We start from the raw sequence: 26682 nt of genomic DNA, 5'->3' as shown, positions 1-26682 counted from the left end.
CGGTATTATGACAGCCTATCACTCCAGATACATCACAGCAATGGCTCACAAAGCCATTCCATGCCAGATAGAGGTAATCCATACATTCCGGGAGAAAGAATTTCCGAATTAGATGCAGGTTCTCCTAATGGAGCACCTATAGAAGGACTACTCCCTGCAAGCTGGTTAAATGGCATCTTAGCCGCTCTTGACAGTGCTGCATGTTCCATCAAGCGTGATATAGGTTTCCGGAGCATAAGACTTGTTTGTGTATCATCATCCTCCCATTGTCGATACACCTCGGTAACCACTTCCCATGCGTGGTTGGTTTCTGGTGTGATGAGGCGAGTGCAGAGTTCTGAGAGAATGAATGCAATGGCATGCCATTGTTTGTAGCTCTTGCTGAGCCATGCCCATTGTGAGGTAGACTCGTTGGTGTGCAGTAAGTGGGCAAATTTAACAACCTCAATGGCCATGTTGAAAGCTTTGTCATCAGTTTCTTGGGACATGGCTGGTCCATCTTCTCCCATCGTTGATGTCTTGCAATGGGCTAATAACCATGATTTGGAGAGAGTAAGTCGGGCGATTGTTGCGTACATCCACTGGACCGGAATTTCCAGATCCAGATGTTTCAGGTATTGATTCTCAAGTCGGTATGCCAGTGATTTTACGAGGTTCTCTTGGTTGTTTCTTGACAGGTTGGCTCCGGTGAATTTATTCGGCCAATAGAGGCTCGCAATTATCTCACACTGGACAATACAGAGTGTGATGTCTGTACAACCAACTTTTTCAAGTGGCATCTCCGTTAAAGAAGGGTAAAGTACATCACAGTCGACATTGGAAGGGAGTCGTGTATCAAACATCCCAGGCTGAATCTGTGAATCTGTCCCCTGGTCTCCAGAGCACAGCATATCTAAGATGCATATATGCCACCACAATCGACGACGGATTTCCGTGTCAAAATAACTCAATCCCAAATGTTGCCCATCGCGATGGAGACCCTGTCCTTGGGCAACGCGGACTACCACAGCAGATGCGGCCCATACAAGCCTCGTGTTCCCTTTCCGGCGGAGACAGAGCAGGAACAGTACGGCTGCTTGTAGAACGTGAATGTCCTGGGATTTGATAAAGTTGGCTCTTGCCAAGGCTTGGTCAGTAGCTAATCTGTATTTTTGGATTTGTGTCTCACTATCCTCGCCTAGCACCTCGATGCACTGCTTCGGGCTCATGCTGACAATAGCGGCGTGGCATACTGAGAGTAGCAAAGCCTCACGGGCAGGATCTGGATTAATATTTTCAGATTCTTGACATAGCATTTCATCAACAGATGGTTTGTGAAGGATCGCTATCAACGGTGCAACATTGATTTGATAGACATGCCACAGCTCTTGAATACGCGAAGGATAGAGGTGGCTCCTTTGCAAAACATCAGGAGTCCGGTCGATTCCGAGGAAACCGACAAAGCGCAGGACAGAAGCATCTAGCTCGTCGAAATCCCCTTCAGAAGATGAATCACTACAAATGTCCTGTAATTCTCGAACCTACAACATTAACTTAAGGGCCATAATAAATCAAAAGGTCAAACACACCTTATCCCCAAGAACAGCAGACGCCTCATCACCCACATACCGACTCTTCCCCTCCTTTACTATCAATTTACCCTCATGGTTATCCGTACGGAACACATCCGAACATGAAGACACACTCGAGGGTAACCCATGATCACTTGCAGGGGACCCAGAACGAAGCCTCTCTACCTCCTCCAATTGCCTCAACCGCGCAACGACTTCAGAAATAGGCGGCCGCCTAAGTTTCCGAGGTGCCCGTTTAGGTCCCGGGAATACACATGGTTCTCCACATTTCACGCAACGGCCACACGGGTCATTTCTGTCGCAGCGGACTTTCCGGCGGTTGCACTGAATGCAGCTTCGGTTGTATGAGCTACTCCGGTTGGGAGATAATAGACTGGTTTGTGATTGGCTGGGTTGGTCCATCTTGTGACACAGCTGCACAGGTACATTCAATGGGACTGTTGGTGAAATTCGGCATTCTATGAGGAAGGTGATTAGTGACGTTGGTCCCGCTTCGGGGGTCGTTTTCAATCCCGAAATTGACACGTGATTCGCTTCCGTAATATAGCATCTTCTTATTGTGTGAGACAGATTGAGATTTTGATATGCAGTAGTAGTATTATAGCAGTAGTAATGATATGACATCAAAATAAAACAAAGGAAAATAATGTATAAGGGAATGACATGGCCCAAGCCTGTGACTATACAAGCGCCAGCGCTGAACTAGGAAAAGAATGAACGGAGGAAATGCCGGAGCCAAGGAGACCAGACGTGCCCTGTGCTGACGCCTTATGTCTCAGTGCTCATCTTGGCTAGAGTCCTCTGGGGATTTGTTATATCGCCAGTGGGAAAACGGCGTCAAGATCCATATATATCTCATCACGACCCATTCGTAATTAGCACCATCATAACAGTAGCATAACTATAGCCCCAAAACACATTAGCAACTATTCCTTCCAACACAGAAAAGCAAATATCAGATATACTAACATAGCACTCGCAGCAAGCACCTCAATGCTTCTCGCTTTCGTAAACCCTGACATCATCGATATCAAGACCATAACTGAGATCGCAGTAATAGCCACTCGCGCAGTGGGACTTGGCAGGAAGTTGCATACGAGCATGGGTAATAGAAGGGCGGTTGTCACTATTGCGGCCATTGATGCCCGGGCGACTCGTTTTGCGAGGAATATTGATGGGATGGAGACGTTGCCGTTGGGTGGTGTGTCTTGGGTAGTTTGTTTCTGCTGTTCTTTAAGCAGGCATCTCTTGATGCCGGGTGTAGTGGTGATCGCTGACTGACCTTGTAATAGGTTTTGAAGAACGGAATCAAAGCATCTTCCACGGACCGCTCAAGCCGTGACAACGGATCTTCATCCTCCGAACTAAACGTAAACAAATCCTTCCCTTGACCAAGATACCGACTCTCTTCTTTTGCTATACAACCATTCTCATCAACCCATTTCTTCAATCTTTCAACATCTCTTTTCCGAGCCTGCGTATAACTCGCAACCCGCGCACTTCTCTCAACAAGCTCATCTGCCATTGTCATTAGCACATACTAGCCAACACCTTCCATGAACAGGAAAAAACCAACCATATCCAGCCAACTCCCCCTCAATCTGCAACAGTACATTCTGCCTCTCCTGATTCCGATCTCTCCGTCTATTTTCCAAAAACACCTTACACTTCTCTGCCCGGTCAATCTTATCAAGTTTATTCTCAAGGACGGATAGCGAATCTTGTTTGGAGAGTAGTATTCTTGTGCGGAGGGTTGAGAAACGGCGGTAGATTTGATGGGTGTCGTCGGCTGCGATGTGTGCTGAGAGTCGGGGGTAGCCGGCGGGTTGGTCTTCGGGGGGTCGTTGGGGTACTGGGACTGGGAGGTGATTACTTTTGTGTTCGACTGTTTTGTAGGGGATAGGCCAGTCGGTATCGTGCTTACCGGCTTGTGCTTGTATCATTTGTTTCTCGATGTCGTCGCCGGGGGGGCTGCGACGGCCACGGGGGGATTTGGTTAAGGGTTGCATGTTTGTGGATTCTCTGATTATGCTTTCAAACTTCTAGTTGAATGCGAGATTTGTTTCAATTACACCGCGTCCTCTTATAAACGGCATTAGAGCCTCATTTCCAGATCCAGCCTTCCTGACGTGTCGGAACCCGCTGCATATAATGACGCTGCTCAGCCTGATGGGCACGTACTGATAGATCAGTGGACAACCGGTAAGGCCGAAAACAGGCATATTATTTGTTTGTATCAAGTTGTCTTGCAGCCCACGACAAGTTTGACTGCAAATCATGTTGGCTATGTTGGTGAGTTAGCTAACAGCTGTACATTGTGTTACAAAGGATTGAAGGATCAACTATTATTAAATAGCCTATCAGATCATGCAATGAGCAATTATATGCCTGTATTTTTAGATGGAATTATGATTGGTAAGATGTAGGGTTTGCTACGCCTGGCACGGTTGTCTAAGGCGCACTATCACTGCGAAGACAATTGAGCTCTAAAAGGAAAGGGGGGAAATAAAGTCTAGAAATCCGGTACATATGTACTGTATGTAAACTAAACTGAACAAAATAGATCTATCCAACCACTCATCCAAGCAGGGTATGCAGCTCAAGCAAACAGCAAAGCAAGAACACTCTAAGGGTACTAACAAAGCAACAAGAACGGCAAAAGATTGTAATGAAAGAAAGCCAAAGCGAAAAGAAAAGGGAAGAAAAGAAATCACCACTCATCGTCATCATCCTGCTTTCCCCTCATCGCACTCTGCCGTGCCCGCAATGCCTCTGCCAATCCACCTGCCAAACTGGCGTTCGTTGGCGTCGCTCGTCCACTGTTCGACTCCTGGTTCATGCTAACGGCGCTGTCTCGAGGTGCCGGCGGAGGTGCTGGTGCCGTCTTCCTCCCTGCCATGTTGGGTCTCTTAGCTGGCGGAGCTGGCGGTGCGGGCTTGGCCTTGGCTGCTGCTGCCGTGGCGGCTCCGTTCGGCGCTGGACTGGGAACCGCTCGGGGTGCGGCTGGTGGCGGGGGCGGGGGCGTCGGCTTGGGTGCCGGTGCGGCTTGCTCCTCCAGGTAGGCTTCAGGTGCCCAGCCTTGGACGGAGGTCGTCATGTTCATACAAAGCCACCATCCTATGTCTAGTTAGCAGACGTCTCACGTCTCCCAAGATAAATAAAGTTTGTAACATACCATTTCCTTCCCGGGACACCACCTGGACGATTTCACCTTGCCGGACAGACAGTTCGTTGGCCTGAACACTAGAGAAATCATACAAAGCCTTGGCCACGGGCTTCTTCGGTGCCGCTGCAGCCGCAGGCGGCGCGGGCGGAGGCGGTGGAGGAGCCCTCACAGAACCCGAAGAGCCGGTCCGGCTATGTGCAGTTGCAGCAGCTGCCACGGCGGACACGGACTGAGGAACGGGCTTATGTTGGACAGGCGCCGGTGCGGGGAAACTTGCTCCAGGCAAAGGTTGAGGCGCTGGCGCAGGTTTCGGTCGGGATGTCAGCTTGGATGGACCGCCTCCAGGACCTCCAGGACGAAGCAGCTTGCCGGTCGTAACAGGTCTGGCTGCCACCTGTTTCGGTCGTGGTGTTGGCTTGGAAACAGCATTGGCAGGCTCTCCCTGGCCTGTGTGGATTGTACCACTCTTGTACAAGTCATCTCTCACAACGGTTGAATCCTTGATGGCCTTGACTGTAGCAATTTTGCCGGGCTTCTTGTTGTACTCAACGCTAGAAATTGTCAGTTTGAAAATAATCAAATACACGCGCTAGGGGAGACATACTGGTCTGCTATCTTCAAGTTCAGCGACCCATGGAGAGCAGTGTTGAGGTGGGTGAAAAATTCCGTCTTAAAAGCGCAGTTCAGAAGAGGATCAGGTTCCTGCGGGCTGCCTACAAGAAGAGAGAACCAGTCGTCCTTAAGGTTTGAACAGCTGACGCTCTTGATTGCACCGACTGGGATCGTTCGCTCCGACGAGATCACCAATTGGTTATTGACGAGGTTTTGCGCGACAATGAACACATGTCGGTTTGTCTGTAAAAAAGATATAGAATTAGTAAAGATATGACCAGTATGATATTTAAAATACCTACCAAAACAAGCATCCTAGGAGCAGGCTTGCTGGATCGGCCAAATTTGGAAATTAAAACCTCACCACGGCATGAGAATAGGACATCCTCCGCTCCTACAGTTTTTGTTAGTCGTAATTCACTAAGAAATAGGAACAATGGCGCCTACCACTGATGCCAGCATTGCTGCGGATCATCTCTCCAGGACCGCCCTTGTTCGCCACTCCAAGATAATCACCCAGGAACCGACGAGAACCAAGCAGACTCATCCGTCGGCGTTCCTTGCGGTTCTGGAGGATCTTGTGGCCCTGATCACGAACCTTGATATACTCAAGGCCGCCAGTCATGCGACGCCAGAAACGCTGGATGCGGGTAGCACATTCTATGCGATACCGCAGATAGTTTCGCCAAGCACGCTGGATACGAATGGCCATGTTGTGCCAGTAACGGTCACGCATTGCTTCCAGGGCAAAGAGAGTCTCTGGGGTCTTGACAAACACCTTCGAGATACCCATCTGGTATTCCTCTGCGGGGATACTAGTGTCCTGTAAGATCTGGCGAGCTCCGGTTTCGACGTCACCAGTCCATGTATATTCACCGGCATAGGATGTTTTGGGCGACAGCAGATAGAAACGTTCAACAAACTTGTCGAAGGTTTGACGGTAAGCGAAACCAGCACGTCGGATCCGAACGTTCTCTTGGAGACCCAGGTACTTGATCTGGTGCAGGACGTTCCCAACGTTGTATTCCTTTGGCGCCTTGTTGTCATTGGGCTTGATTGTTCGGATGTAAGAGGGCTGCGCCTTCATAAGGGTCGCTACCAGGTCGTTAGCAGAGGTCTTGATCTTGTCACTAGCAGTCGGCGGCCGTCTCTTGTCGTCCTGGTTAACCTGGTTCGGGAAGAGCGTGTGGACAAACGGGTTGCTGCTCGACCCAACGAGGTTCAGTAGATCTTTGAGCAGGGCATCCTTGTTCTTGTCAGTCATTCCTTGAACCGAGTAGCTGACATCACCGGCATAATGCTTGACAATAAATTGACCCTGGCGACTCTCGAAGTTGGGGTTTTGTCCCAAGAAGTTAAGACGACCGACGAAGGTGTTATCCGCAGCACCCGAATCGGCATGAGCCGTCGCACAGGCATCGTTCAGGGCAGCGAAAACACCAGGGGGGCGCTTGTCTTCGATTAGCGAGCACACCACCTTGTTATCGAAGTAGGTAATGGGTGTCCACTTGATCTGTTCACGAGCATATTCATCTTGTTCGGCCTTCAGGGTCAACTGAATGAAAATCTGTTGCAGCTTTTCGTTCACATAGTTGATACAAAGCTGTTCAAACGAGTTTTTCTCGAAGATTTCGAATCCATAAATATCCAGGATACCGATCGAGTTGGAAATCGAGCTTCTGGCGGTCAAAGAAGAGTTGATGCGCTCCACGATCCAGTCGAAGAGGTTGAAATAGATTGCCTTGGACAAAGCGTCACGGACAGCGAGTGCCTGTGTCGTGTTCAAGGGCACTTCGTACACCGATCCTCGGCGTCCACCACGTGCCGTCTCCATCAAGCGGATTGTCATAGCTCGGTGTACCGACGGCGAGTCAACCTCGAGCAAGTATGCAACGTATGCAATGACCGACTCGTCTGCGATGGCGGAGTTCCCTTGGTCGTCTTCGACAAATTGAATGTTTCCAATCCACAGAATCGCTGCAAGCATACGGAAAACGTCGTCCTGCTCTGCCTCCGTCATACCAATGACACTCATTGCATTCAAGGTATCCTGAAATTCGGCATTATCATCTACTCCTGGCACATCGAAGCACTTCGACCGGCTCGTATACATGTAGGCTTGCGGTTGCTGTACACCGAACAGATCTAAATGACACGTAAGCCAACGTGTACGGAAGAATCAATATAAGCCAGTTCCTACCTCTGTACTTTTGCGGGGCCGCCTTGGTGAACTGGTAGAAGATGTGGAAGTTCCGCTCATTCGTGATCTGTCCGACAACTCGCGATTTCTCGAGCAGGTAGTTGGTGATGTGCGCCCCCACAGGCTCGCCTTGGGCGTTGAATTCCAGCTCTAGGTACTTTCCGAATCGCGACGAGTTGTTGTTGCGCAGGGTCTTTGCGTTACCAAAGGACTCGAGCAGAGGATTGGTGGCCAAAACCATGTCCTTGGTCTCCTGAATAGAGGAGTCACTGCCGCCGGATACACTGGCAATGTACTGCATGATCCGCTTGGCAGCTTCCGTCTTTCCGGCACCCGATTCTCCTGAAATAATCACACATTGGTTGTCCTTGTATGCGTTCATGTTATAGTAGGCAGATTCGGCCACGGCGAAGACATGGGGCGGAACTTCGAGACGGTTCTTATTCCGGTAGGATTCGAGGACCTGATCAGTGTAGATACCCACTGCGACCTGTCAGTGAAGAAATTCGAAATCATTCGCATGAAGCAATTAACATACAGTCTCGAAAGGGGTTGACAGACACCAAAACATGTCCGATATAGGTCTATCAAGGTACGCTGTTAGCCCCTGATTCCATATCCAGCGCGCACGACGCTGCGATTCTCGTATAACCAAGCAGTGGGTATCTTACATAAATTTCGCCATGTTCGAACCGAAGTTTCAAGTTATCGTTAATGGCCTCGTTGGAGATCTTGCTGAGCAGCGTAAGGTCCGATACTCCGATCTCCTTTTTCTTCGTAGTCTCGAACACAGCCTTCTTAACCTGAGGCTTTCCTCCTGCTCCTCGACCATCACCAATGTCGGCCGTAGCCCTCGAGCGACCAAAGCCTCGAGCCTTCTTCTCTCCGCCAACGGGTCGTCGTGAGTGTCCCTGAGGGCGATCGCATATTAGTCTCGCGTGCCTGAAATAGTATGACTGCGAGGAATCGACTGTAGTAACAAAACTCAACTCACCATGATTGTGTGTTAAGCGATTGTTCCTGAATTCGCGCCAGGCGACAGGGGTTCCGCCGAGTCCGAACGGAAGGAGGTAGATGAATTCTGGGGGAGGGACAGGTTTACGGATGCAATGCGGGAGGTGGGATAGTACTCATTCCAAGTGGCGGGGAAGGCCGACAAGCAACGAGCGTAGGATAGAGAGAATATATAAATAGAACAGTAACAAAAAGAGTGGTATAAATTGGTATAACACACCAAGAGAGTGAATGTGAAAGAGTAGAGTAGGTAGAGTAAGTACGGGAGGTTCGAGAGGAATGGGGAATGACGACGATGGAGAATAGCCGTCCGTCAGGGAAAGACTGCCAGTGACTGCGCCACACTGTGGCTCCAGTTCTAACGCGCAATCCTTTGCCTCCAAAAGGAAATCAGGAGAATTTACGCATTTAAATGCGCCAATCCAAAGTGTCAGAACGCCGGTGCTTTGATTTACGGTCCTTGGTTGTACGCATCTTATAAGAAGACACTACTGTCATTTCTCGCCGCATCATATCTAAACGTGCTCCTTTTCCAGACTTGGGCACGATTTGGGCTTCGACGCATCGTCTAGCAATAGGATATTGGTCAGTGCTTCTGACAGAAAAGGAGAACTTGTCAGATTCTATTCGGACGCCCAACCTCTGTCCCAGACACCTCATCTCCCAAGGAATCCCGTATAACAGCCTGTCCCTCCAGACCGCGAACCGCTTGACCCAATGCCCGCAACGGTGGAAATAAATCGCTCGGAATACTTGTTTGTATACGGCAACGGCAGGTCCACGATGCTGGTCATGTACTCTTGGATGCAGGGAAGGAAGCAGGACTAGGCATATATCCGCCTGCTCTTCTTGTAGCCAATTCTTAACATATATCAATTTACCATCTGGAAAGATAACTAAGAGTCAGGATCAGACACATGTGGATAGACTTTAACCCAAAGACCGTGGAGGAAGATTGTGAACAGGACATAATGATGGTTATTAAGTTTGTTATAGTCTTCCTATTTGAAGCGGAGAGGAATGGCCTGATTGCTGGGGTTTGTCCAATGCATTTTTCCTCTATAGTCTGTAGTGGTCCAAGTTAGCTTTCTTTCCATGTGCTCGAGGGTACTTATATATGACTATACGTCACTTGTAAAGCCGGATCTGATACTAGACGGAAACTAAAGCCACGGCGTCGAATTATTGGCATCCCAAATAATGATATATATATCGATGGCTGTAAAAGCGCAGGACGAGGAGAATAGGTGAAGTCAGAAGGACAGGCTCTAGGGCAATCCGAATGGGACTATTCAAGAGGTTGTGAAAAGGTACTATGCGGAAACATAGTGGTTTGGTCTAAATGCAAAGCTGTTTGTTCGTTGATGCAGTTATATTCTCAATGGAGTAGGAGAGTTTTATATACACATAAAGTACATACACGGGCGTGGTCCGAATAACGCGGCATCCACACTTCGTATGTTTCTTTGCAAAAGAGTAGGGTATCCTGGTAGCATGCAAATAATATAACAAAGAAAAGGCAAGTCTATATCTATCAGTGAATGGAAATAGGACCATCCAATCCCTCAAGAACTCTTGGGCTGGGTATCCTTATCAGCTTGGCCAGCTGATGAGCTCTCTGGCCGAGCGTCGGAGGCCTTTTTCGATGTTGGCGCTGCACTCTCTGGCGTAGCAGAGCTCTGCGGATTGCTCACAGAGTCCCAGAGAGACGAAATATACGATCCAATTTGCGACAGCCATCCTTCCTCTTTAGCATCCTCGGCCTCTTCTTTTTGTTCAACCTCCCACACCTCACGCGGCAGAATCCGAGATGGCGACTTCAGCGATAAAGTCTCGTTCTTGGCCTTTTGCTGTAGCAACTCTGTTTCAAGAGCTACCAAGGCCCTCCGGGAATTTTTCTCCGACTGCTCCAGCTCAACCAACCGAGACTCGACATCTTCCCGCCGTGTAGTCTCCTTCCTCCTGGACCTCAGAGACTCGTAGACAATCAACCCACCGGCCACTATGAACAGGAAAGACTCGCTGATAAACGACGCCCCTGATTCAATGGCTTTCGACTCCGACAGCGGGCGGATATGAGGCTTCGGAGCCGGTTTTTCTGCTTCTGTGGCCGCAGCCTTTGCTTTTGCTATTGCCTCTTCTTCCGCTTTGCTCTCTGCTTGTGTTTTCACGGTCGGAGATGTGGGCTTATGTTTCCGGGCTGCGGCTTCAGCAGCTGCTCGTCGTTCTGCGGTGGTGCTATCGCGCAAGAGACCGAGACGTAACCGCATGTCCATGCGGTGAAGAGACTGCGCCATGGAGACGCATATCCGTCGGAAGCGTTCATGCTCACGGGCCTGTGCTTTGAGTTGATTCTGGGGTCACAGAGTCACGGATCAGCATGAGCTCCCCAAAAAAGAGGGGCAGTGTGGCTCACCGCAATGGGCTTGGACAGTGTCCGAATGACAAGTGAGGAGAGTTTCAGCGTAAGAGACATGGTGGCTATTTGTATTAAGTGGAGGATGAAGTTTGTGTAAGCAAAGCCGACGAGGGACAACAATATTTGAAGATGGCTAGTTACCCACGTCGTCATCGCTGCCCGGTCCCTCAGGCACAAGCCCACATTCCTATATAGGCCTAGTGCAAATGCGCTGTCCTGCTGACATAAACACCGCCCGTTGTTACGGCATTCTGGTCAATGTTTATCGATTTCCTCTTCAGGCAGTCCGTTTGGCGGCTGCAATCCTTACTTTTCGGCAACCTCATCGCTTCTTTTCCTCTCTTCTCCCCCACCTGCTCCCGTTCCCTCGCCGCTGTCTCTCGGAGGTGCTTGCATTTCTTGTCTTTGTTTTTCTGCTTAATTCGGTTTATTTGCCTTTTTTTTTTTTTTTTTTCTTTTGAGCGTCATTGTTGTTTTTGGTAAGTCTTTGAACCCGTGTGCAATGCCTCTCTTTGTCACAAGCTATGCATCTCCCGATACGGAACCAAAAATCAATGCAATTGACAGCTGACAAGGTTTAGGGATACCCGGGGACTGTAAAAGCCCTATTGTGACTATAATCAGTTTGCATTCATCGCTATACTTGATGACCATTACGACCTGGATATACTAGACCTCGAGTCACCGCCAGTTTATAATCGTTCGATGTTCACCTGAGAAGGGACAAAAACCATCATGGAGGCATTGACACCGCGATCTACAAACCAGGTGATCAAACCTAAGGTGGCGATGGAGCGGAAGGTGTTGGATAAAAATGCTGCTGCCGCCGCTGCCAAAGCCAAACAAAAGGCCCCTGTGATGAAGGATCATCATGCACAACCTCCACCGGCAATCGTGGTAGAGCCTGATGTGGAAGGAGAACGGTACACGACCGGCGGGTTTCTGGGCAAAGGAGGGTTTGCGATATGCTATGAAGGGAGGTTAATGCGCAATGGACGTGTATTTGCGATGAAGGTGGTGAAGGCGGAGATGAAGCAGAAGAAGATGGAGGAGAAGGTATGCTTGCTATTTGTTCCACCTTTAAAGGTTCCTTCATACTAATGAAGTCGCGCAGTTCCAAACTGAACTCCAAATTCATTCGAAAATGCGACATCCCCACATCGTCCGATTCCATCGAGCCTTTACCTTCCACAACAGCATCTACGTCGTTCTCGAATTATGCCCCAACGGCTCCATCATGGACATGGTCAGGAAAAGAAGGTGTCTCAGTTTGCCCGAAGTGAGAAGGATTATGATTCAACTATGCGGAGCGGTTAAATACCTTCATAAGCGGCATGTCGCCCATCGGGATTTGAAAATGGGGAACTTGTTCTTGGACCACAACATGGATATCAAAGTAGGAGACTTTGGACTTGCTGCAATGATCATGTCAGAGAAGGACGAAAGGCGGAGAACGACACTATGCGGGACGCCCAACTACATCGCGCCTGAGATTTTGGATAAGACAAAACGGGGACATACGCAGAAAGTTGATATTTGGTCCCTGGGGGTTATTTGGTAAGGGCTTACTATCCTGTCCACAGCATTGTCCAACTAACAAAATTGCACTCTAGCTTCGCCATGCTCACCGGTTACCCCCCATTCCAATCGAAAACGCAAGAAGAAATTTATAAGAAGGTGCGGAATCTGGTCTACGTTTGGCCCAAAGGGTCCGAGTGCGCCAACGATATCCCGGAAGAGGCCAAGAGCCTGGTTGACTCATGTCTTAATCTGGAGGAGGAACAACGTCCGGAACCAGACGATATCGTTGAGCACCCATTCTTCGATATGTACGATGGATGCATACCTGCACGCCTCGATCCAGCATGCTCTCATACCAAGCCGGTCTGGCTGAGGTCACAGACACCACGCGGCGACACCATGATGCGTAGTCATAGTTTGGAACACGACGAACGGTTATCCGGATACATCGAGCATGTTGAAGATCCGATCCAGCGTTACCGGGTTTGTAAGGCTGCGTTCTATACGCTATGTGGTGTGGGGAGAAAACCAGATGGAACTGTTCGCAGGGCGGCCGGAAAGAATTGCAACAAAACGGCATATGCTGAGTGTGCCGTGGAGGAAGAAAGGAGACTCAACCCCGTGATCCCGTTACCACCGGACTTCGTTTACAAATACCCCCATGATCCAGATGGAGATTGGAGTCTCCCCGATCCTGCGTTTCCGTCTCGCAAGGATGACTCCTCGCCGGATAGCAGCGTTCTTTCGAGCCGCAGTATGTCTCTCCGGCACAATTCAATTAACACGGCATCACTCTCGCGGACACAGACGGCTCTATTGGCCGCGCAACAAAGGCGAAAGGAGTCCCAAAGCCACGCGGCTACTTTGCGACAACCGTCAATCGGACGAGGTTCGACACGCAAGGCACCCGCAATCAACGATCCAGCAGGTCAAACTTTTCAGCCAATTCTGGAAGCTAAGTCTGCTGAAGCCGATGCTGCTCCGGCACCTCCTGCTATTGGTGGCCTGGCCGAACGACCCATGCGACCACGCAGAGGCGTAGCTGCTTCTTATTCTGGATCGATCCGAAGTGCAGACAGTAACGCTGCGGGAGCAATCACGAAGTCAAGCACCGTTCCTGCTATGCTCACAGTTGGCAAGACCCGCTCCCAGTCTAGGAGATTAGAAGCTGCCAACAGCCAAGGGCTAACTCGCCAGGCAACTGTTCCGGAGAGAGTCCCGTCAGTAATAACCAAGGAAGTACCCGCCAAAAAGCAACCACCTCCATCACGCCCAACATCGAGGATGACTGATGTCGAAGTGCTTTCGACACCAAAGCCGGAAAACAATGAGGAGCCAGTGAAGAAGTTGCCTGAAGCAAACTCCCGTCGCTCTAGGACTGAGGTTCCTACACCAGTGACCCGATCCGGTAGTACTAGCGGACCATCCACTGCCAGCAAGCCTCGTTCGTCTCTTGGAGCACATCCGCTATTTCATGCTCGGGATCCATGTCAGGTCGTGCCAAGGACCTCCGTTAGCGAGGTGAATACTGACTTGCGACTTATGCTTTCCCACCTTGCTCCGCAATCCTCGGTCCGTAGACGACCCGGTTCCAGACGCGAACCCCATGCGTATGTCATCAAGTGGGTTGATTATACCAATAGGTACGGAATTGGCTATGTCTTGGATGATGGCAGCGTTGGATGCGTTTTCAAGGCCGAGAATGGACAGCCAGCGAGTAGTGTTGTTTTGCGAGCTGGAGAGAAGCACATTCGTCGTAAGGCACGAAGTCAGGAGACGAAGAACTACGAGTATTCGGAGGTGGACCAGTTGGTGCCTCGGAATGGATTGCCGATTGAGCTATACGAGAATTGCGACAACGATCCATTAGTCCCTCGGAGCGCTGTTCGACGTGCGTTCATTCCACCATCGGTGTTCGAAGTCAAGCGGTATCAGAATGGATCTGGCGTTGGAATCAAGCTTCGTCATGACCTCCATGGTGAACATGGGCCTGCGGACTACGAGAAGATCAAACGGGTTAAGCTGGTCGACCAGTTCGGAAAGTATATGATTGGATCTCTGGGTAGACATGGCGACGAAGGCCTGGCCGATGATGACCTTACAAAGAGCGATGGTCAATTCATCAAATTCTACCAGCGCCTGGGCAATGTTGGTGTTTGGGGATTCGGTGATGGCGCTTTTCAGTTCAACTTCCCCGACCACACGAAGCTTGTTATCTCGCCTGGCTCTACACGGACCTCCTCGCCATGGATCGACTTCTACCACCTCTCCCCATCTGCCGCACGTTACCTTGCCGCCAAGGGCAAGATGCACCCTTCCGGATTTGACACCCGAGCTGTTGCTTCCGACGAAGCAGTGACATTTCTGAGCATTGCCCACGGCACGTTGACGAGCTCCGTGGATGAGCGAATCCGAGATGTACTTGAGGCGAACTCCTTCCTGGAGAAGATCCAGTTCATGAAGGACGTCTTGAAAGTGTGGATCAAGAAGGGACGACTTGGCGGTCGACCTTCCCCCGCACCTTCTGACGATGGCTCATCATCGGAGATGTTCTGGGAGGGCTCGCAAGAACGTCCTCAAGGCGGAAGCGGCGGCAAGTTTGTCTGGGTGACTGTTGGTGCACCTGGCGGCGATGGCGAGTATCGCTCTATATCGCTCAAGGAGAAACGGTCTGACGGCGAGGTGGACACGCTCAGAGAGCGATTAGAGCGGCTGGGAGGAAAGGCATAATCGAGACTCTACCCTTATTTATAGTTATGTTACGACTTATGACTTGCATTTTGTCTTGGTTAATACTTGATTCTTTTCCTATGGAGTTCGTCTGCTATGGGTAACTTTTGAATACACTCGTCTATACAGTTCCTCTATACTATATGAATCAGTCGTACTTTGCGTGTTAATCCTTAACCATATACGCCTGCACATACCCCCCGGCAACCTCCTCCTCCTGCACAACCCGAAAACCCCTCCTCTCATACATAGGCTTGCCCGCCGGAGACGCAGACAGAAATACGGGTACTCTGTCACTATCTGCACGATCAAGACCCCATTTTAGGAGCATTGAGGCGATTCCTTTCCCGTTGTGGGAGGGGTGTGTGCCGAGCATGTCGAGGTCTGCGCAGTTAAATACTGTACGAGGTACTAGATATATGTGGTACATATGCAGGGTATGCAGGAACACGGCATTTATATAAGGAGCAGAGGATGCATGGATAAGGAGGGATGGAGGACTTACAGTAATGCGACTTCGAGCCTATATATTCCTCTCGTTTCGCAGCCATACCGCCAAAGAATCGCTCGCAGAGAGCTGGGTCACTACTTTGGGGCCATTGGCCTTCCTCTTTCTCTCCTGTTTTACCCCTCTCTTTCTGATTTTCTTGTGATTGATATGCCGGAAACTTCCAAATCGCAAACGCTGCTATCTCCCCTTCACTTTCATTGCCTCCCGAACTACCAGATGCATTATCAGGTGTATCAACAACCTTCAACAAAGCCTGTCCCGGCGCAGTTGCTTCCCTCGCAAACTTTTCCTCCCACCACACGCGCACGTCGGGCGTGCGCGGGAATAAAGCGTGGTTGAAGGGGTCGGAGAAGGCGGCAAGGAAGAGGGTTGTTAGAGCGGGGGAGTCGCGGGGTGTGGCGGGGTGAATCTTGAGGGGCATCCTCTATTTTTTTTGAGGATTGGAGTGTTTGGGTTGGAGGTTGGAGGTGTTGGGGTGATATCGTTGATGTCCAGATTTGGTTATCTTGATAAGTCACGTGAGATATTTCGCATACATGTAGTGAGATCGATGAATCGCTGATATTATTTAATATAATCATTTATTTCGTGATAAATACATGTCAAATCATTCGACGCCCAATCACCATCATTCATAGGCACATTAACACCTTAACCCCCTTAGCCAACTCAAGCATCAAGCACGATACTTCTCCGCACTCGTCCCATAATCACTCTCCGGACTCCGCGGCCTAGGATGCTGCTCCTGATGGTGATGCCTCTGCGGCAAGAAAGACCGTCTGGTATACTCCGCCGGCGTCCTACTCTCCCCGCTCTTCGTCGCTTCGATCTCGCGCTTCACGCCCTCGTACATTCGTTCCACGATTTGGATCTCTTCTTGTACGTCTAGTTCACTACCGACTAGACAAAGTTCTCGTTCACGCTGCTCAATGTATTCCCGAATATTCCGCCATTCATTTTGGTAGTGTTTAAGTCGATCGGGTAAGCCCGAGCCCTTTAGGTATGTGAGAATACCAGCCATGATGGTATTCAAAGCCCCGAACGCTGTAACAGCGGAATGTGGCCCGCTGGCGGCACCCAGTGCCGTGATCGCGGCTGCAGCAACGACCTGTATACCCAAACAGACATTGATAAGAATGCTGAAAAACCGATACCGAGAGTCTGCAGATTGCTCAGCGCGCACGACGCGCTCGTAGATACCCACGTTGGGGGCATGGCGGTCGGAGTGGTGCGGGATAGTAAGGGCGGGGACGGTGTCGATGCCCGTGAGGGCGCGGAAGACCAAGAGTTTGTCTTCTGGGGGGATGAGGTGGTTTCTGTCGGTTTGGGTGATTGTGCGGCGGATTGGTTGGATGGGGGGTTGCGGGTAGGTGTGAGGGTAGGCTTGGGGGTCGGTGGATTCGGGGTTGTAGTTGTTGTTGCTGGGTTGGTTGGTGGGTGGGATTTGTTGGCTGAGGGGGTGAAATCTGGGGAGACCTGGCTCTTCGGGGTCCAGGGCTGCAAGGAGGCGCCAGATTAGGCTTCTGCCGCGACGTTGCTCTGCCATTTTGCGTAGTGTTGCGGTTCAAGTGATATGGGTTTGGTGTGGTTAGGAGGATGGAAGAGGAATGATTGCGACGCGACAAACAGCAATAAAAGATAGAGCAGCTCATTTACCGCCTCAGCCCAAAAAAATTCTCTTTACTTTTTCCCTTTGACGTATCATTCTTGATCGAGTTAAACCAACCCTAATCTAAATACCGCACGGGGCAGAGGAAGGCCATCACCCAACTGGGAAAGAGGCGGGAGAAAGAGGCCGCAGATGGCCCACGACAGTGTGATGGGTATTTTCCAAGGCCCAAAAGTTTTACTAGTTCGCGTTAATCACAGTTCATTTCCCGTTCAGCTGAGGCCGCTTTTGCCGATATGAGTTCCGGGAGGGGACCCCATACAAGAATAGTTAGACACGGACACAGACACGGACACGGGTGCCGAATGCGACTCAAAAAGCGGTCTCGGCGCGTATCACGGCCAATATTATCTTTGAGCCGGAGAATTATTTAGCTGTTTATGGGGTTAGCCGGTCTGATAAGGGTCTCTCCACACCGCAGGGTAAAAAAGTACAAGTGACAGCTATGGATAGAGGCTTGCATGGCAGAGTATCCTCGGTAGAATTCAGAACGAACATGCACGAACCTGAATATCAAAAGATTTTCTCTGCACAGTCACATCACAGCAAGGATAATTCGCGTCGAGCGCAATCTGTGGTGTTCTGATTATCGTGATCAACAGAGACCGGCGAACTGAATTCGACGCCGGTACGGACCGGTCAAAAGTATGGCCTCATCAGGTGTCAGCCTCGCGCATTGACTGGTCTCATGAGGGACGAGGGTCCATATCCACTGGACCCTGATTGGCATGGACAGTGGTGGCTCCATATTATTCGGTTGCGTAGCTTGCTGGAGTCGGGACAAAGGAAGTTTGCTGCTATTATTTGATTCGATATCTCGAGAGTGGAAGACAAGCAAAGTGAAAAGGACAACAAATATAAAGGACGCAAAGGATAGATAGGAAAGTGTGGAATTCTGGCTTAAAAAAAAGAGATGCGCGAAAGGAGATTCGAACTCCCGACCTTCGCATATCGTATTCCAAAGGACGGTTACGAGTGCGACATCATAACCACTAGACAACTCGCGCTACAATCCGGATTTTTGCCTTATGAAATATACATGTTTTACAAGCGACCACCCGCTGTCCCAATGTGGTAACATGTCCCCTCGCACCATTGAGGGGCATTTTGTCAACATCCACCAGATTAGGTTGCGAGACATCCTAAAAAGATATACACAATTCCAATAGCATACCATGGGCGACACGGGAATTTCAAAGGCAGAGCGTCTGCTCGTCACTTTCTTCAAAGAGATCCCCGCTCCGCTGGTCGCACATATCCAGCGCCAGTTCCCTGAGACCGAGGTCACTATTTACCAGTCCCAGAAAGGCGTTCCGGTTCCAAGAGGTTGGTCATAAGCACATTGCTACGATATGTTCACATTGTTAACGGAACCAAAAGAGTTATGGCAAAATGCGACGCTGGTCTGCACGTTTACCGACCTTCCGGATCCTGAGGATGCTGGCAAGTATGTGCATTAGGAACCTGATTAGTAGCCTCGATACTAATTGTTCTATAGCATTAAGTTGATCCATACTGTGTCTGCTGGAATCGACCACTTTGTCCACCACCCTATCATCCAGAACTCTACCATCCCCATCAGCACCAGTTCCGGCATCCACGGTCCTCCCATGGCAGAATGGACCGTAATGAACTGGTTGACCTCTGCGAGGAAATTCCTTCATTTGAGTGAAGCGCAGAAACAACACAACTGGGGAGATGTCGAAGAGTACATGCCCACTTGCACTGATCAAGTCGGGAAGAAAGTGGGCATTTTGGGATACGGAAGTATTGGACGACAGAGTGCGTTCCTTTTACGTCAACGGGTTCGTCAACGGAGTTAACATGCATACAGTCGCAAAAGTATCTGCAGCCCTTGGTATGACCGTTCATGCATACACAGCATCCCCACGGCCAACGCCCTCCTCGCGACGCGACACCGGCTATATTGTCCCCGGCACCGGCGACGCAGATGGCACAGTCCCAGTCTCCTGGCACCACGGCATAGACAAAGCATCCATCCATGCGTTTCTCTCTTTAGGTCTCGACCACCTAGTTATCTCCCTCCCGCTCACCCCACAAACCACCCACCTCATCGGCGCGGAAGAATTCTCCCTCCTCGCCGCGAACTGCACCCATCCCTTCAGCAAGCCGTATGTCACCAATATCTCGCGCGGAAAAGTCATAGATCAGGATGCGCTTGTGGCATCGCTCAAGTCTGGAGAATTGGGTGGCGCTGCGTTGGACGTGACGGATCCTGAACCTCTGCCTGCTGATCATCCATTGTGGGATGTGCCGGGTGTGCAGATTAGTCCGCATGTTAGTTCTTTGGGGAAGGAGTATTTCCCAAGATCGCTGGACATTCTCCGGGTGAATCTGGATAAGTTGAAGAAGGGTGAGGAATTTGTAAATGAGTACAAGCGGGGGAAGGGGTATTGAGCCTATTCCAGTACATATATGGACCTCTACGACTCATGTCTGAAGGCAAACATAGTCATCTTTGTTCGATAGATTCTGAAAGCTATATACACAATTTCAAATAGAAATACAAGGCCAAGCATTCACCATGTATAATCTTAGTCACTGATCATGCGTACTCGTGAAGACAAACCCTGGATCTTATCATTCACTGTAGCTTTTCGTTATTTTCTCCTCTCATAAAGATATTTACAGATGCAGCAAACTCAGAATACTACATGATACACATGTTCATTGGTGATCGAATTCGACAAGCCCCTTCTTCGAATTCTCAAGATGACCAAAAATCTCTAGAGGGGGTTGTCACTATGGATGATGAGAGCTTTCACTCTGGCTAATCTCGGCTGAGAAGACCAAGGGCTTTGATCTTGTGTACTTTCAATCAAAAGGCATTGTTCGCTAATACATCCAGAACAATTCCCAGAGTTTAGATCAAGATGAAATTCTAAGAACTAATATGGGCTTTCCACGTTAGCCAAATACGAACCCTATCTCCACAAGCAAGCTCTGCTAGTCCACTAGGCTAGAGCACGCTGTGACGATGACTTGGCAAGTGCCGCGTCTCGCTTGTAACAAGGAGCGACATCTTATACTGAATACCGTGTTTTACACACACCTGATGTAGCTAACAACCATATCAGGGATTGTATTCCCATACACCCCTTCTTGAAGGGGCTGGAGAATTGGAAGTATCCAAACCACACCCAGCATCAGGAAAGCTAAAGGCAAACGTCGAGATTTTAGATAATGATTAGAAGAACATTGGAGTAGGTGCTAAATATTGGAAAGCTAATCCGCAGCGATTTTACGAAGGGAAGTGATTATCTTGAAGATTTGGTCATCGCCCTTGACGGCCTTGACGCTACAATCCAGGAGATATTGTCGTCTTCCAAAATCATTACCACAGTCTTTGAATATGCGAACAAAGCGATGTCACCAGCCTTGTCCGCCAATTGCGGTACTCAAAGATCTTCCCCTAACCTTTGGGAATTCCAAGGCGTGCGTGATCCCTGGAAATAGCGTGTATGACGAAAAACTGGGCCCTAAGACTTGTTAGGTAACACAGAGTTCCCTGAATTTGGTACCATAAATTGGGGAACGTGTTGAAAGAAGGAGAGGAGAATAGTCCAAGAAGGTTTCTGGTAAGTACTAGGGGATGGACACAAGTATAATGAAACGAGGCTGATGCAATTCTTTCAGGCAAAATAACATTACAAAAAAGGGGAGTTTCGTTGCTCGTTTGACTCGACATACGACGAGACAAGCTTTTTGCGCCAAAAATCAATTGGGGGGAAGGGGGCCGGGGGGCTAGAGTATCCGCTCTGGAGTGCATCTCGCTTTTAATGGACCTTGTCGGGTTACCCTGCAAACAACAATGGAGATTCGGAATTGTGCCTGAAGATATGAGAATTCAAGTCCGCATTGCGGGCTTCCAGGCTGGCTGCTGTCTAGATGAGTGACACACGAGTAAAAATACTCTCACGACAACTTAATTTGTGTTAATCAGAAGCAGCATTCATGACGTTTCGGCTGTTGAGAGGATTGCAAAGCTTACTGGACCTTCAAGGAAGGAAGGAAGAAACAGAGGAAACAATTAGGGTTACAACAATGGTCAATATCAAACAGAACCAGTATTCAAACCTAGAAACAGTGATCCTGTCGAAGACAAGAGATTCGCCTATACCTACAGACCCCTACGAACAAACGACCTTCTACGCCAGGAGCGGGTTAAGTGCGGGTTACTGTATGACACTTCCTAGCTTTGCGAACTGCACAGCCGGAGCCAACAAAGCGGAGTATTTGCAGGGAAATGTATCTCACCGTGATATGAGCATATAAACAACGTTTGTGCCACCCGAATACTCCTCACGGCAGGGCTATGGCAAGGGGAGTCTCGTGCTCAATGTTTGCATGATAAGATCTATGGCCAGCTCGCGTCCTATATTGTTGTGGGACTGAGCACGTTAGATACGTTCTCATGACCATTGGAGCAGGGCTCTCTATCTTGGATATTTTCGAATGTAGCATTTTAGTCTCTTAATAAGCTTTTTCCTTGGACACACCCTTCCTTATTACACACTCGTGCAATTCTGTTGGTAGTCTTAGCGCCTCCTCATGTTTCATAGAATAAGGCGCCAGGAGTGGCTGACATCTAGGAACAGAAAATTGACATTAATTCATATATTAATTCTTAATATTACATGTTAAAATCATCATACTTCAACAGAGTACACCTAAGCAAAATAAGACCTAACCCCTTCCTCAAGCACAACACCAATAACCCCACTCCCAAGAACAGCCCAAGTCCACGGATTCGCCAACTCAGTCAAGCTAGGCCAGAAGCTGTTCTTCTCAGCTCGCCAAGTTTGCAACTGCTCATACTTGTGCGGGTCGTTGAGCTTGTAGCGCGATTCCTGGCTCGCTTCGTTCTGCTTGTCACCACCGACGAAGCGCAGGTATGCGTAGTTTGCGAGTGGACCAAGGAGAATGAAGGGGTTGAAGCTGTTGGCGGCGTTAAGGATGATGAAGGAGAAGTGGACGAGGGAGTCGCCGAGATAGCTGTACGGATTAGCTTCTGTTCAATGAAGATTAGGAGTTTAGATGAGGGGGTGCCTACTTTGGATGCCGCACGATACTCCACACACCATTACGGCAGAGATCAGACCGCTTCTGACGGTGCGATTCCAACTGCGTATCGGCAAAAGCCTCCATAGCGAAACCAGCACTGAATAAGCCCACACCTAGCGTCCTCAGAGCACACGACACCTCCGGCTCAACCGAGAGCGTCGACGAAGGCATCCGGAAAGGCAGAGTGAAAGGAAGCGTGATGAATGTCAAAAATGCAGCCTCAGGCAAGAATTGCTTAAAGAAAGCCGCATTCCAGAATCCCTTGTCCTGCTTCTTCAACTCATCGTAGCGCGGGTCGTCCTTACCGCGGCTCACAGACCGCGACACAATACGGTAGAACAGGCGCGTGCCCCAGAGAGTCACAGAGCTGAGCAGGAGTTTCTCGGTCCAGGGTAGGATGTTCCAGGCGGTTGTGAAGGGGATGTTGTCGTAGTATACGCGGCGGCCGACAGCACTCCACCAGGCGTTGGCGACCTGGCTGGAGGGCCAATTGTAGTCTTTGATTTCGCCTCGGTCTGTTGCTCGCGCGGCAGCATAACTGGCGAGGGTGAGGCCGGTGTGCAGGGTGAAGGATGGTAGAAGGGTAGATTTTAAGATGCCGACGTCACCGGCGCTTAAATTTATATCGGAGTTTCGAAGGGTATTGAGTGGTTGGTCCATGCCAACCACTGGCTTTGCGCCGTAAGCCTCCATTTTGCGTTGGTTTTAAAGCGTTTTGCTATCGGGATTGGGGAGTTTTCATGGGAATTGGAAGCTTTATGAAGCTTGCTTGATGTTGATGTCAGTATTATGTAAGTTTCGTCCTATGCAAGTTAAATTCAATTGTGTTACCCCGGCGTCTATGAAACAGGTCATCTATATTATGATATCATTTCATCATATTAGAAATCATCAAACCTTTGCGCCGAAAAGCGCAAGAGCACCCATGGCTATATACATATGCAGTAGAATATTTGCGAAATAGTTAGTGCAAAATATAAAAAGTAGGACGGTATCCCCGGCAAATGCACAACTAATCGGACTCCGGTAGATGACAGATATTGGAAAGGTTTAAATCGAGACGAGGAACTCCAGAGTCCCTAGTTTCATAGTTCTCGTTGATCAAATCTGACAGCCGATATTTCCAGAGATCGAACGTATACGAATCTTCCGACCTAGACTCTGTAAATGCGGCAAAATCACCTCCACATTGGGTATATAGATCATGCGTTAAATGCCCTTCAATGGAGTTCGTCAATCCCGAGACGTCAAATGGCATTATCAAGCAAACATCATGCAGATCATGACCATCAGGGATTTTCTCAAGCGGTAATTTGCTGGTTTGGATTCGTCGAGCTTTTGCGTTCTGGGGTTGCTCCTGTGGAAAGACGTTTTGGCGGATCAAGTATGCCCTCGGGTCGAAAGGACTCAACATAGACTTCGAAGTAGACGACTCGGGAGTAAAAGGTAGCTGACTTTGTTGTTCATTCGAGCGTGAGTTTAGCGTGGCTCGAGCTGCGAGATATCGACTGTGATGCGGAGAATTTGTAGAAGGGGGAGTCTCAAGACGGTTCCTGATTTCCTCTCGCCGTTGTATAATAGCTTCTTTCTTCCGACGTTCGAAATCAAGTGCTTGTTCTACTTCCGGATTGGGTTGAGGTTCAGACAGCTGGTGCAGTCTGGCAGACCATTTCTCCATGACCGGTAATTCCTGGCGCTTGTTTGCAACTTCTGCAACCCGGCTTGGGTCTCTTGAAGAACCTTGGTCTTGTGTCAATGGCTGAGAAGATGCACGAGTAGCTTTCATATTGCCAATGCCATTCTGGGTGGATAAGTCCTCAAAGGCTTCTAGCGTATTGGATGGCGACTGTTCCGATGACCCAAGTCGCGTTTTTGCTAACTGAGTCGACGAATATTCTTCCTCTTCTTCATTCTCGGGCCAATGGTCTTCATTCTCACGAAGTCCCGGCTGGGTGATCCTTGAGAACCAGGTATCGAGAGCACCATTGCCGTACCGCTCCCTGTCACGCTCTCTTGCTTTCCTCGTACTACCTTGTATAGAGGCAGTAGGCGATGCTCGTGTATACTGCTCATCTGACAGAGGACGAGCATCCATGGGGGAGGTCGACGTGGAATTGGGATTAGAATTCGAGGCTGGTGGACTTAGTAGAACCGAGCTTCTCGAAGGCGTAGGCGACATCTGATTTTCACTGCGTTGTCTCCGCACTGGTTCTCTCGTCGTATTCGTTATGAGGGGAACTGAGCTTGGTCCAGCCTGGGTTCCCATCGGGGTGCGAAATGGAGAATTCAACTTGGTCATTGACCATGGGTTCAGTGCTTCCCGATCCCCGCTCCCTCTGCGACATCCATCTTGAGAGTTTTTGCCCACTGGCCATGTGTTGACTTCGATATCTCGAGGATCGTTAGGCAATGATGGTCTCCTAAAGCCTGACGATGATGTAATAAACGAAGGTACCGAATCGCTACTCGTCGCCGGAACTTGTAAGGCTGAGGGAACCGGGCTTTTTCGTGCCATGAGCAGCTCGAATCCATCGTTACAAGACGCCCTTTCTTTTCCTTTGTTCGATGATTGCTTTTTCTGAAAGGGCCCAGTGATATTGCCGTACATTTCTCGAAAAAGATCTTCTACCAGAGAGAGAATTCGTTGCGTATCCTCAAACAAAACATCATCTTTGGCCGGTTCGATGTTGACGTCGTAGCTCCCAGGTGTGCACTCAATCTGCAAGCAGAGGAATGGATCGTTAATTGATTCTGACTCCCCACCACACGAGCTGACTGAACGAAGATAATTTTTATATAGCTTCGTGATATCGCGCGTGACCCCCCTTCCGTTGGCCAGGGGTCTGCCGTCGACGCCAAAGTACTGGCCTGCGTTGTTGACCCTGGTAAAATCTATCTATGTTAAGCAGTGCTAGCTCAGAGGGCTAAGGTTTATTACCTGCATCTTTTTTTGCAAGAAGGGCTACTACCTTGTAATCTGCGCTATCATCCTCAAGTGGCCATTCCTTGATTGTACAATTCGAGGCGACATCCGTGCCAACGATTTTCAAGGCTGCGTCGCTGACACTTGCGGTTTGGCTCCCAGAATACATCCAGTTGTTGCTCTCATTCTTTGCCTTGATGACTTTCAAGGAGAGTCTCTTTGTCGGTTGACATACGGCATATGTCTGCAAGAGTTTCTTGATTTTTGAAAGCGTTTTGCCCGCACTTTTCAACGCCATCTGTTTCCGCACAGGGATGTGCTTAAGGAAGTCCGTGATCTTGACAGTCGTTCCCACCGGATGAGACGTACGTTGAGAGCTAAACCATACCGTCAGTACCAAGTGTATTTCGAGATTGCACGGTACACACCTAACCAACTCCCCATTCCTTCCATATTTGATAGCTGAACCAACCACTTCCGCCGCTACCCTAGTAGTAACAGCAACATTTCTAGACATCTCCGCCACACTAGCCAAAGCCTCCCCCCTGAATCCCAACGAACTCCCTCCAATTTTTCTGAGATCCTCTACCGTCTGGATCTTGCTGGTGAAGGTGCGTCTGCAGACGACAGCATGATCTTCGGACGGGATACCATGGCCATTGTCTTTTACCTGGATGACATCCAGCGTGTTCTGGGATATTTCTACAAACACGGATGAAGCAGATGCGTCAAGAGCATTTTCCAACAATTCCTTGACGATGGAGCATGGGTCCGTGATTACAGACGTTGAGCCGATTGCCCGGACGATATTCTGGGGGAGGGCCGTAATCGGCATTGTGAAGGAGTATCAGGGTATCATGCTCATAAATAGACAGTTCAGGTCATAATATACAGATATCTTGATGAATATAGTTAATAGAAAGAATGTTGTTGAAGATGAAGGGGAGGAGTCGAGACGAAATTCTATTTCCACGCACCTGAACGGCCACGTGACCATATAGCGAATGTCGGAAATGTGGCTTAGTCAGGGTTGAAAGTACGTATCAAGCGTATATGGTTGAGGTCTCTGATTCTTGCAAAAGTGTGCTATCTAGGATCCTATATACGACCGTAAATACCTTATAGAGTATACTAAGCGATTGTGCGGTTTCAAAAGCAGTAATAGCAGAGTAAATACGCTGCTTTTCGCCATATGATATCAGCAAGGCATCAATCAGGCATCAGTTGGTATTGTTCGGTAAGGAACCTCTATATTCCGACA

General features: G+C 49.3%; 11 protein-coding genes and 1 non-coding gene across 12 annotated transcripts; 3 read left to right on the top strand and 9 right to left on the bottom strand.

Moving 5' to 3' along the window:
- Positions 1-32: 32 nt before the first annotated feature.
- Positions 33-1973, bottom strand: EURHEDRAFT_463976 (C6 transcription factor; the record flags this gene model as incomplete). The annotated part of the gene is made up of 2 exons (XM_040784925.1): positions 33-1520; positions 1569-1973. 2 exons carry the CDS (start codon positions 1971-1973, stop codon positions 33-35), a joined length of 1893 nt encoding a protein of 630 aa, XP_040635492.1.
- An 81-nt stretch (positions 1974-2054) lies between these two features.
- Positions 2055-3674, bottom strand: EURHEDRAFT_416073 (uncharacterized protein). The gene is made up of 5 exons (XM_040782861.1): positions 3496-3674; positions 3148-3429; positions 2854-3089; positions 2541-2794; positions 2055-2472 (listed from the first exon to the last, which is right to left on the bottom strand). The coding sequence occupies exons 1-5, from the start codon at positions 3578-3580 to the stop codon at positions 2430-2432; spliced, it is 900 nt and encodes a 299-aa protein (XP_040635491.1). The 5' UTR covers positions 3581-3674; the 3' UTR covers positions 2055-2429.
- Positions 3675-3954: 280 nt separating this feature from the next.
- On the bottom strand, positions 3955-8758 carry EURHEDRAFT_227344 (class I myosin myoA). Its single transcript, XM_040778035.1, has 9 exons — positions 8544-8758; positions 8221-8460; positions 8088-8133; positions 7550-8032; positions 5797-7494; positions 5652-5743; positions 5342-5592; positions 4747-5288; positions 3955-4688 (listed from the first exon to the last, which is right to left on the bottom strand). Exons 1-9 carry the CDS (start codon positions 8544-8546, stop codon positions 4282-4284), a joined length of 3762 nt encoding a protein of 1253 aa, XP_040635490.1. The 5' UTR covers positions 8547-8758; the 3' UTR covers positions 3955-4281.
- Positions 8759-9918: 1160 nt separating this feature from the next.
- On the bottom strand, positions 9919-11048 carry EURHEDRAFT_416070 (OPA3 family protein). The gene has a single exon (XM_040782860.1). It carries the CDS (start codon positions 10858-10860, stop codon positions 10129-10131), a length of 732 nt encoding a protein of 243 aa, XP_040635489.1. The 5' UTR covers positions 10861-11048; the 3' UTR covers positions 9919-10128.
- A 73-nt stretch (positions 11049-11121) lies between these two features.
- EURHEDRAFT_227359 (uncharacterized protein) lies at positions 11122-11631 on the top strand. The gene is made up of 2 exons (XM_040778036.1): positions 11122-11461; positions 11564-11631. The coding sequence occupies exon 1, from the start codon at positions 11189-11191 to the stop codon at positions 11441-11443; it is 255 nt and encodes an 84-aa protein (XP_040635488.1). The 5' UTR covers positions 11122-11188; the 3' UTR covers positions 11444-11461; positions 11564-11631.
- Positions 11443-15535, top strand: EURHEDRAFT_533418 (CDC5/polo family serine/threonine-protein kinase). Its single transcript, XM_040787247.1, has 4 exons — positions 11443-11456; positions 11559-12038; positions 12097-12539; positions 12596-15535. The coding sequence occupies exons 2-4, from the start codon at positions 11718-11720 to the stop codon at positions 15231-15233; spliced, it is 3402 nt and encodes a 1133-aa protein (XP_040635487.1). The 5' UTR covers positions 11443-11456; positions 11559-11717; the 3' UTR covers positions 15234-15535.
- On the bottom strand, positions 15076-16196 carry EURHEDRAFT_416068 (GNAT family N-acetyltransferase). The gene is made up of 2 exons (XM_040782859.1): positions 15739-16196; positions 15076-15617 (listed from the first exon to the last, which is right to left on the bottom strand). The coding sequence occupies exons 1-2, from the start codon at positions 16163-16165 to the stop codon at positions 15400-15402; spliced, it is 645 nt and encodes a 214-aa protein (XP_040635486.1). The 5' UTR covers positions 16166-16196; the 3' UTR covers positions 15076-15399.
- Positions 16197-16477: 281 nt separating this feature from the next.
- EURHEDRAFT_425275 (uncharacterized protein) lies at positions 16478-17086 on the bottom strand (the record flags this gene model as incomplete). Its single annotated transcript, XM_040783381.1, has 1 exon — positions 16478-17086. A coding segment is annotated over one exon (609 nt), but the record flags the coding sequence as incomplete, so codon positions are not given.
- Positions 17087-18209: 1123 nt separating this feature from the next.
- Positions 18210-19961, top strand: EURHEDRAFT_416065 (D-isomer specific 2-hydroxyacid dehydrogenase family protein). Its single transcript, XM_040782858.1, has 4 exons — positions 18210-18739; positions 18794-18860; positions 18912-19195; positions 19248-19961. The coding sequence occupies exons 1-4, from the start codon at positions 18589-18591 to the stop codon at positions 19829-19831; spliced, it is 1086 nt and encodes a 361-aa protein (XP_040635484.1). The 5' UTR covers positions 18210-18588; the 3' UTR covers positions 19832-19961.
- On the bottom strand, positions 18328-18420 carry EURHEDRAFT_t142. The gene has a single exon. It is a non-coding gene; the product is annotated as a tRNA-Thr (tRNA).
- A 2143-nt stretch (positions 19962-22104) lies between the features above and the next one.
- Positions 22105-23191, bottom strand: EURHEDRAFT_464178 (DUF1295 domain protein; the record flags this gene model as incomplete). Its single annotated transcript, XM_040784938.1, has 2 exons — positions 22105-22429; positions 22488-23191. 2 exons carry the CDS (start codon positions 23189-23191, stop codon positions 22105-22107), a joined length of 1029 nt encoding a protein of 342 aa, XP_040635483.1.
- Positions 23192-23510: 319 nt separating this feature from the next.
- Positions 23511-26256, bottom strand: EURHEDRAFT_405716 (putative DNA mismatch repair protein; the record flags this gene model as incomplete). The annotated part of the gene is made up of 3 exons (XM_040780406.1): positions 23511-25390; positions 25437-25798; positions 25850-26256. 3 exons carry the CDS (start codon positions 26254-26256, stop codon positions 23511-23513), a joined length of 2649 nt encoding a protein of 882 aa, XP_040635482.1.
- Between the last annotated feature and the right edge of the window lie 426 nt (positions 26257-26682).

This window comes from Aspergillus ruber (genome assembly GCF_000600275.1).
Source record: "Aspergillus ruber CBS 135680 unplaced genomic scaffold scaffold00031, whole genome shotgun sequence".
NCBI classification, from domain to species: Eukaryota; Fungi; Ascomycota; class Eurotiomycetes; order Eurotiales; family Aspergillaceae; genus Aspergillus; species Aspergillus ruber.
The sequence above is the reverse complement of the archived record's forward strand: the minus strand, read 5'-3'. Positions and strand labels throughout refer to the sequence as shown.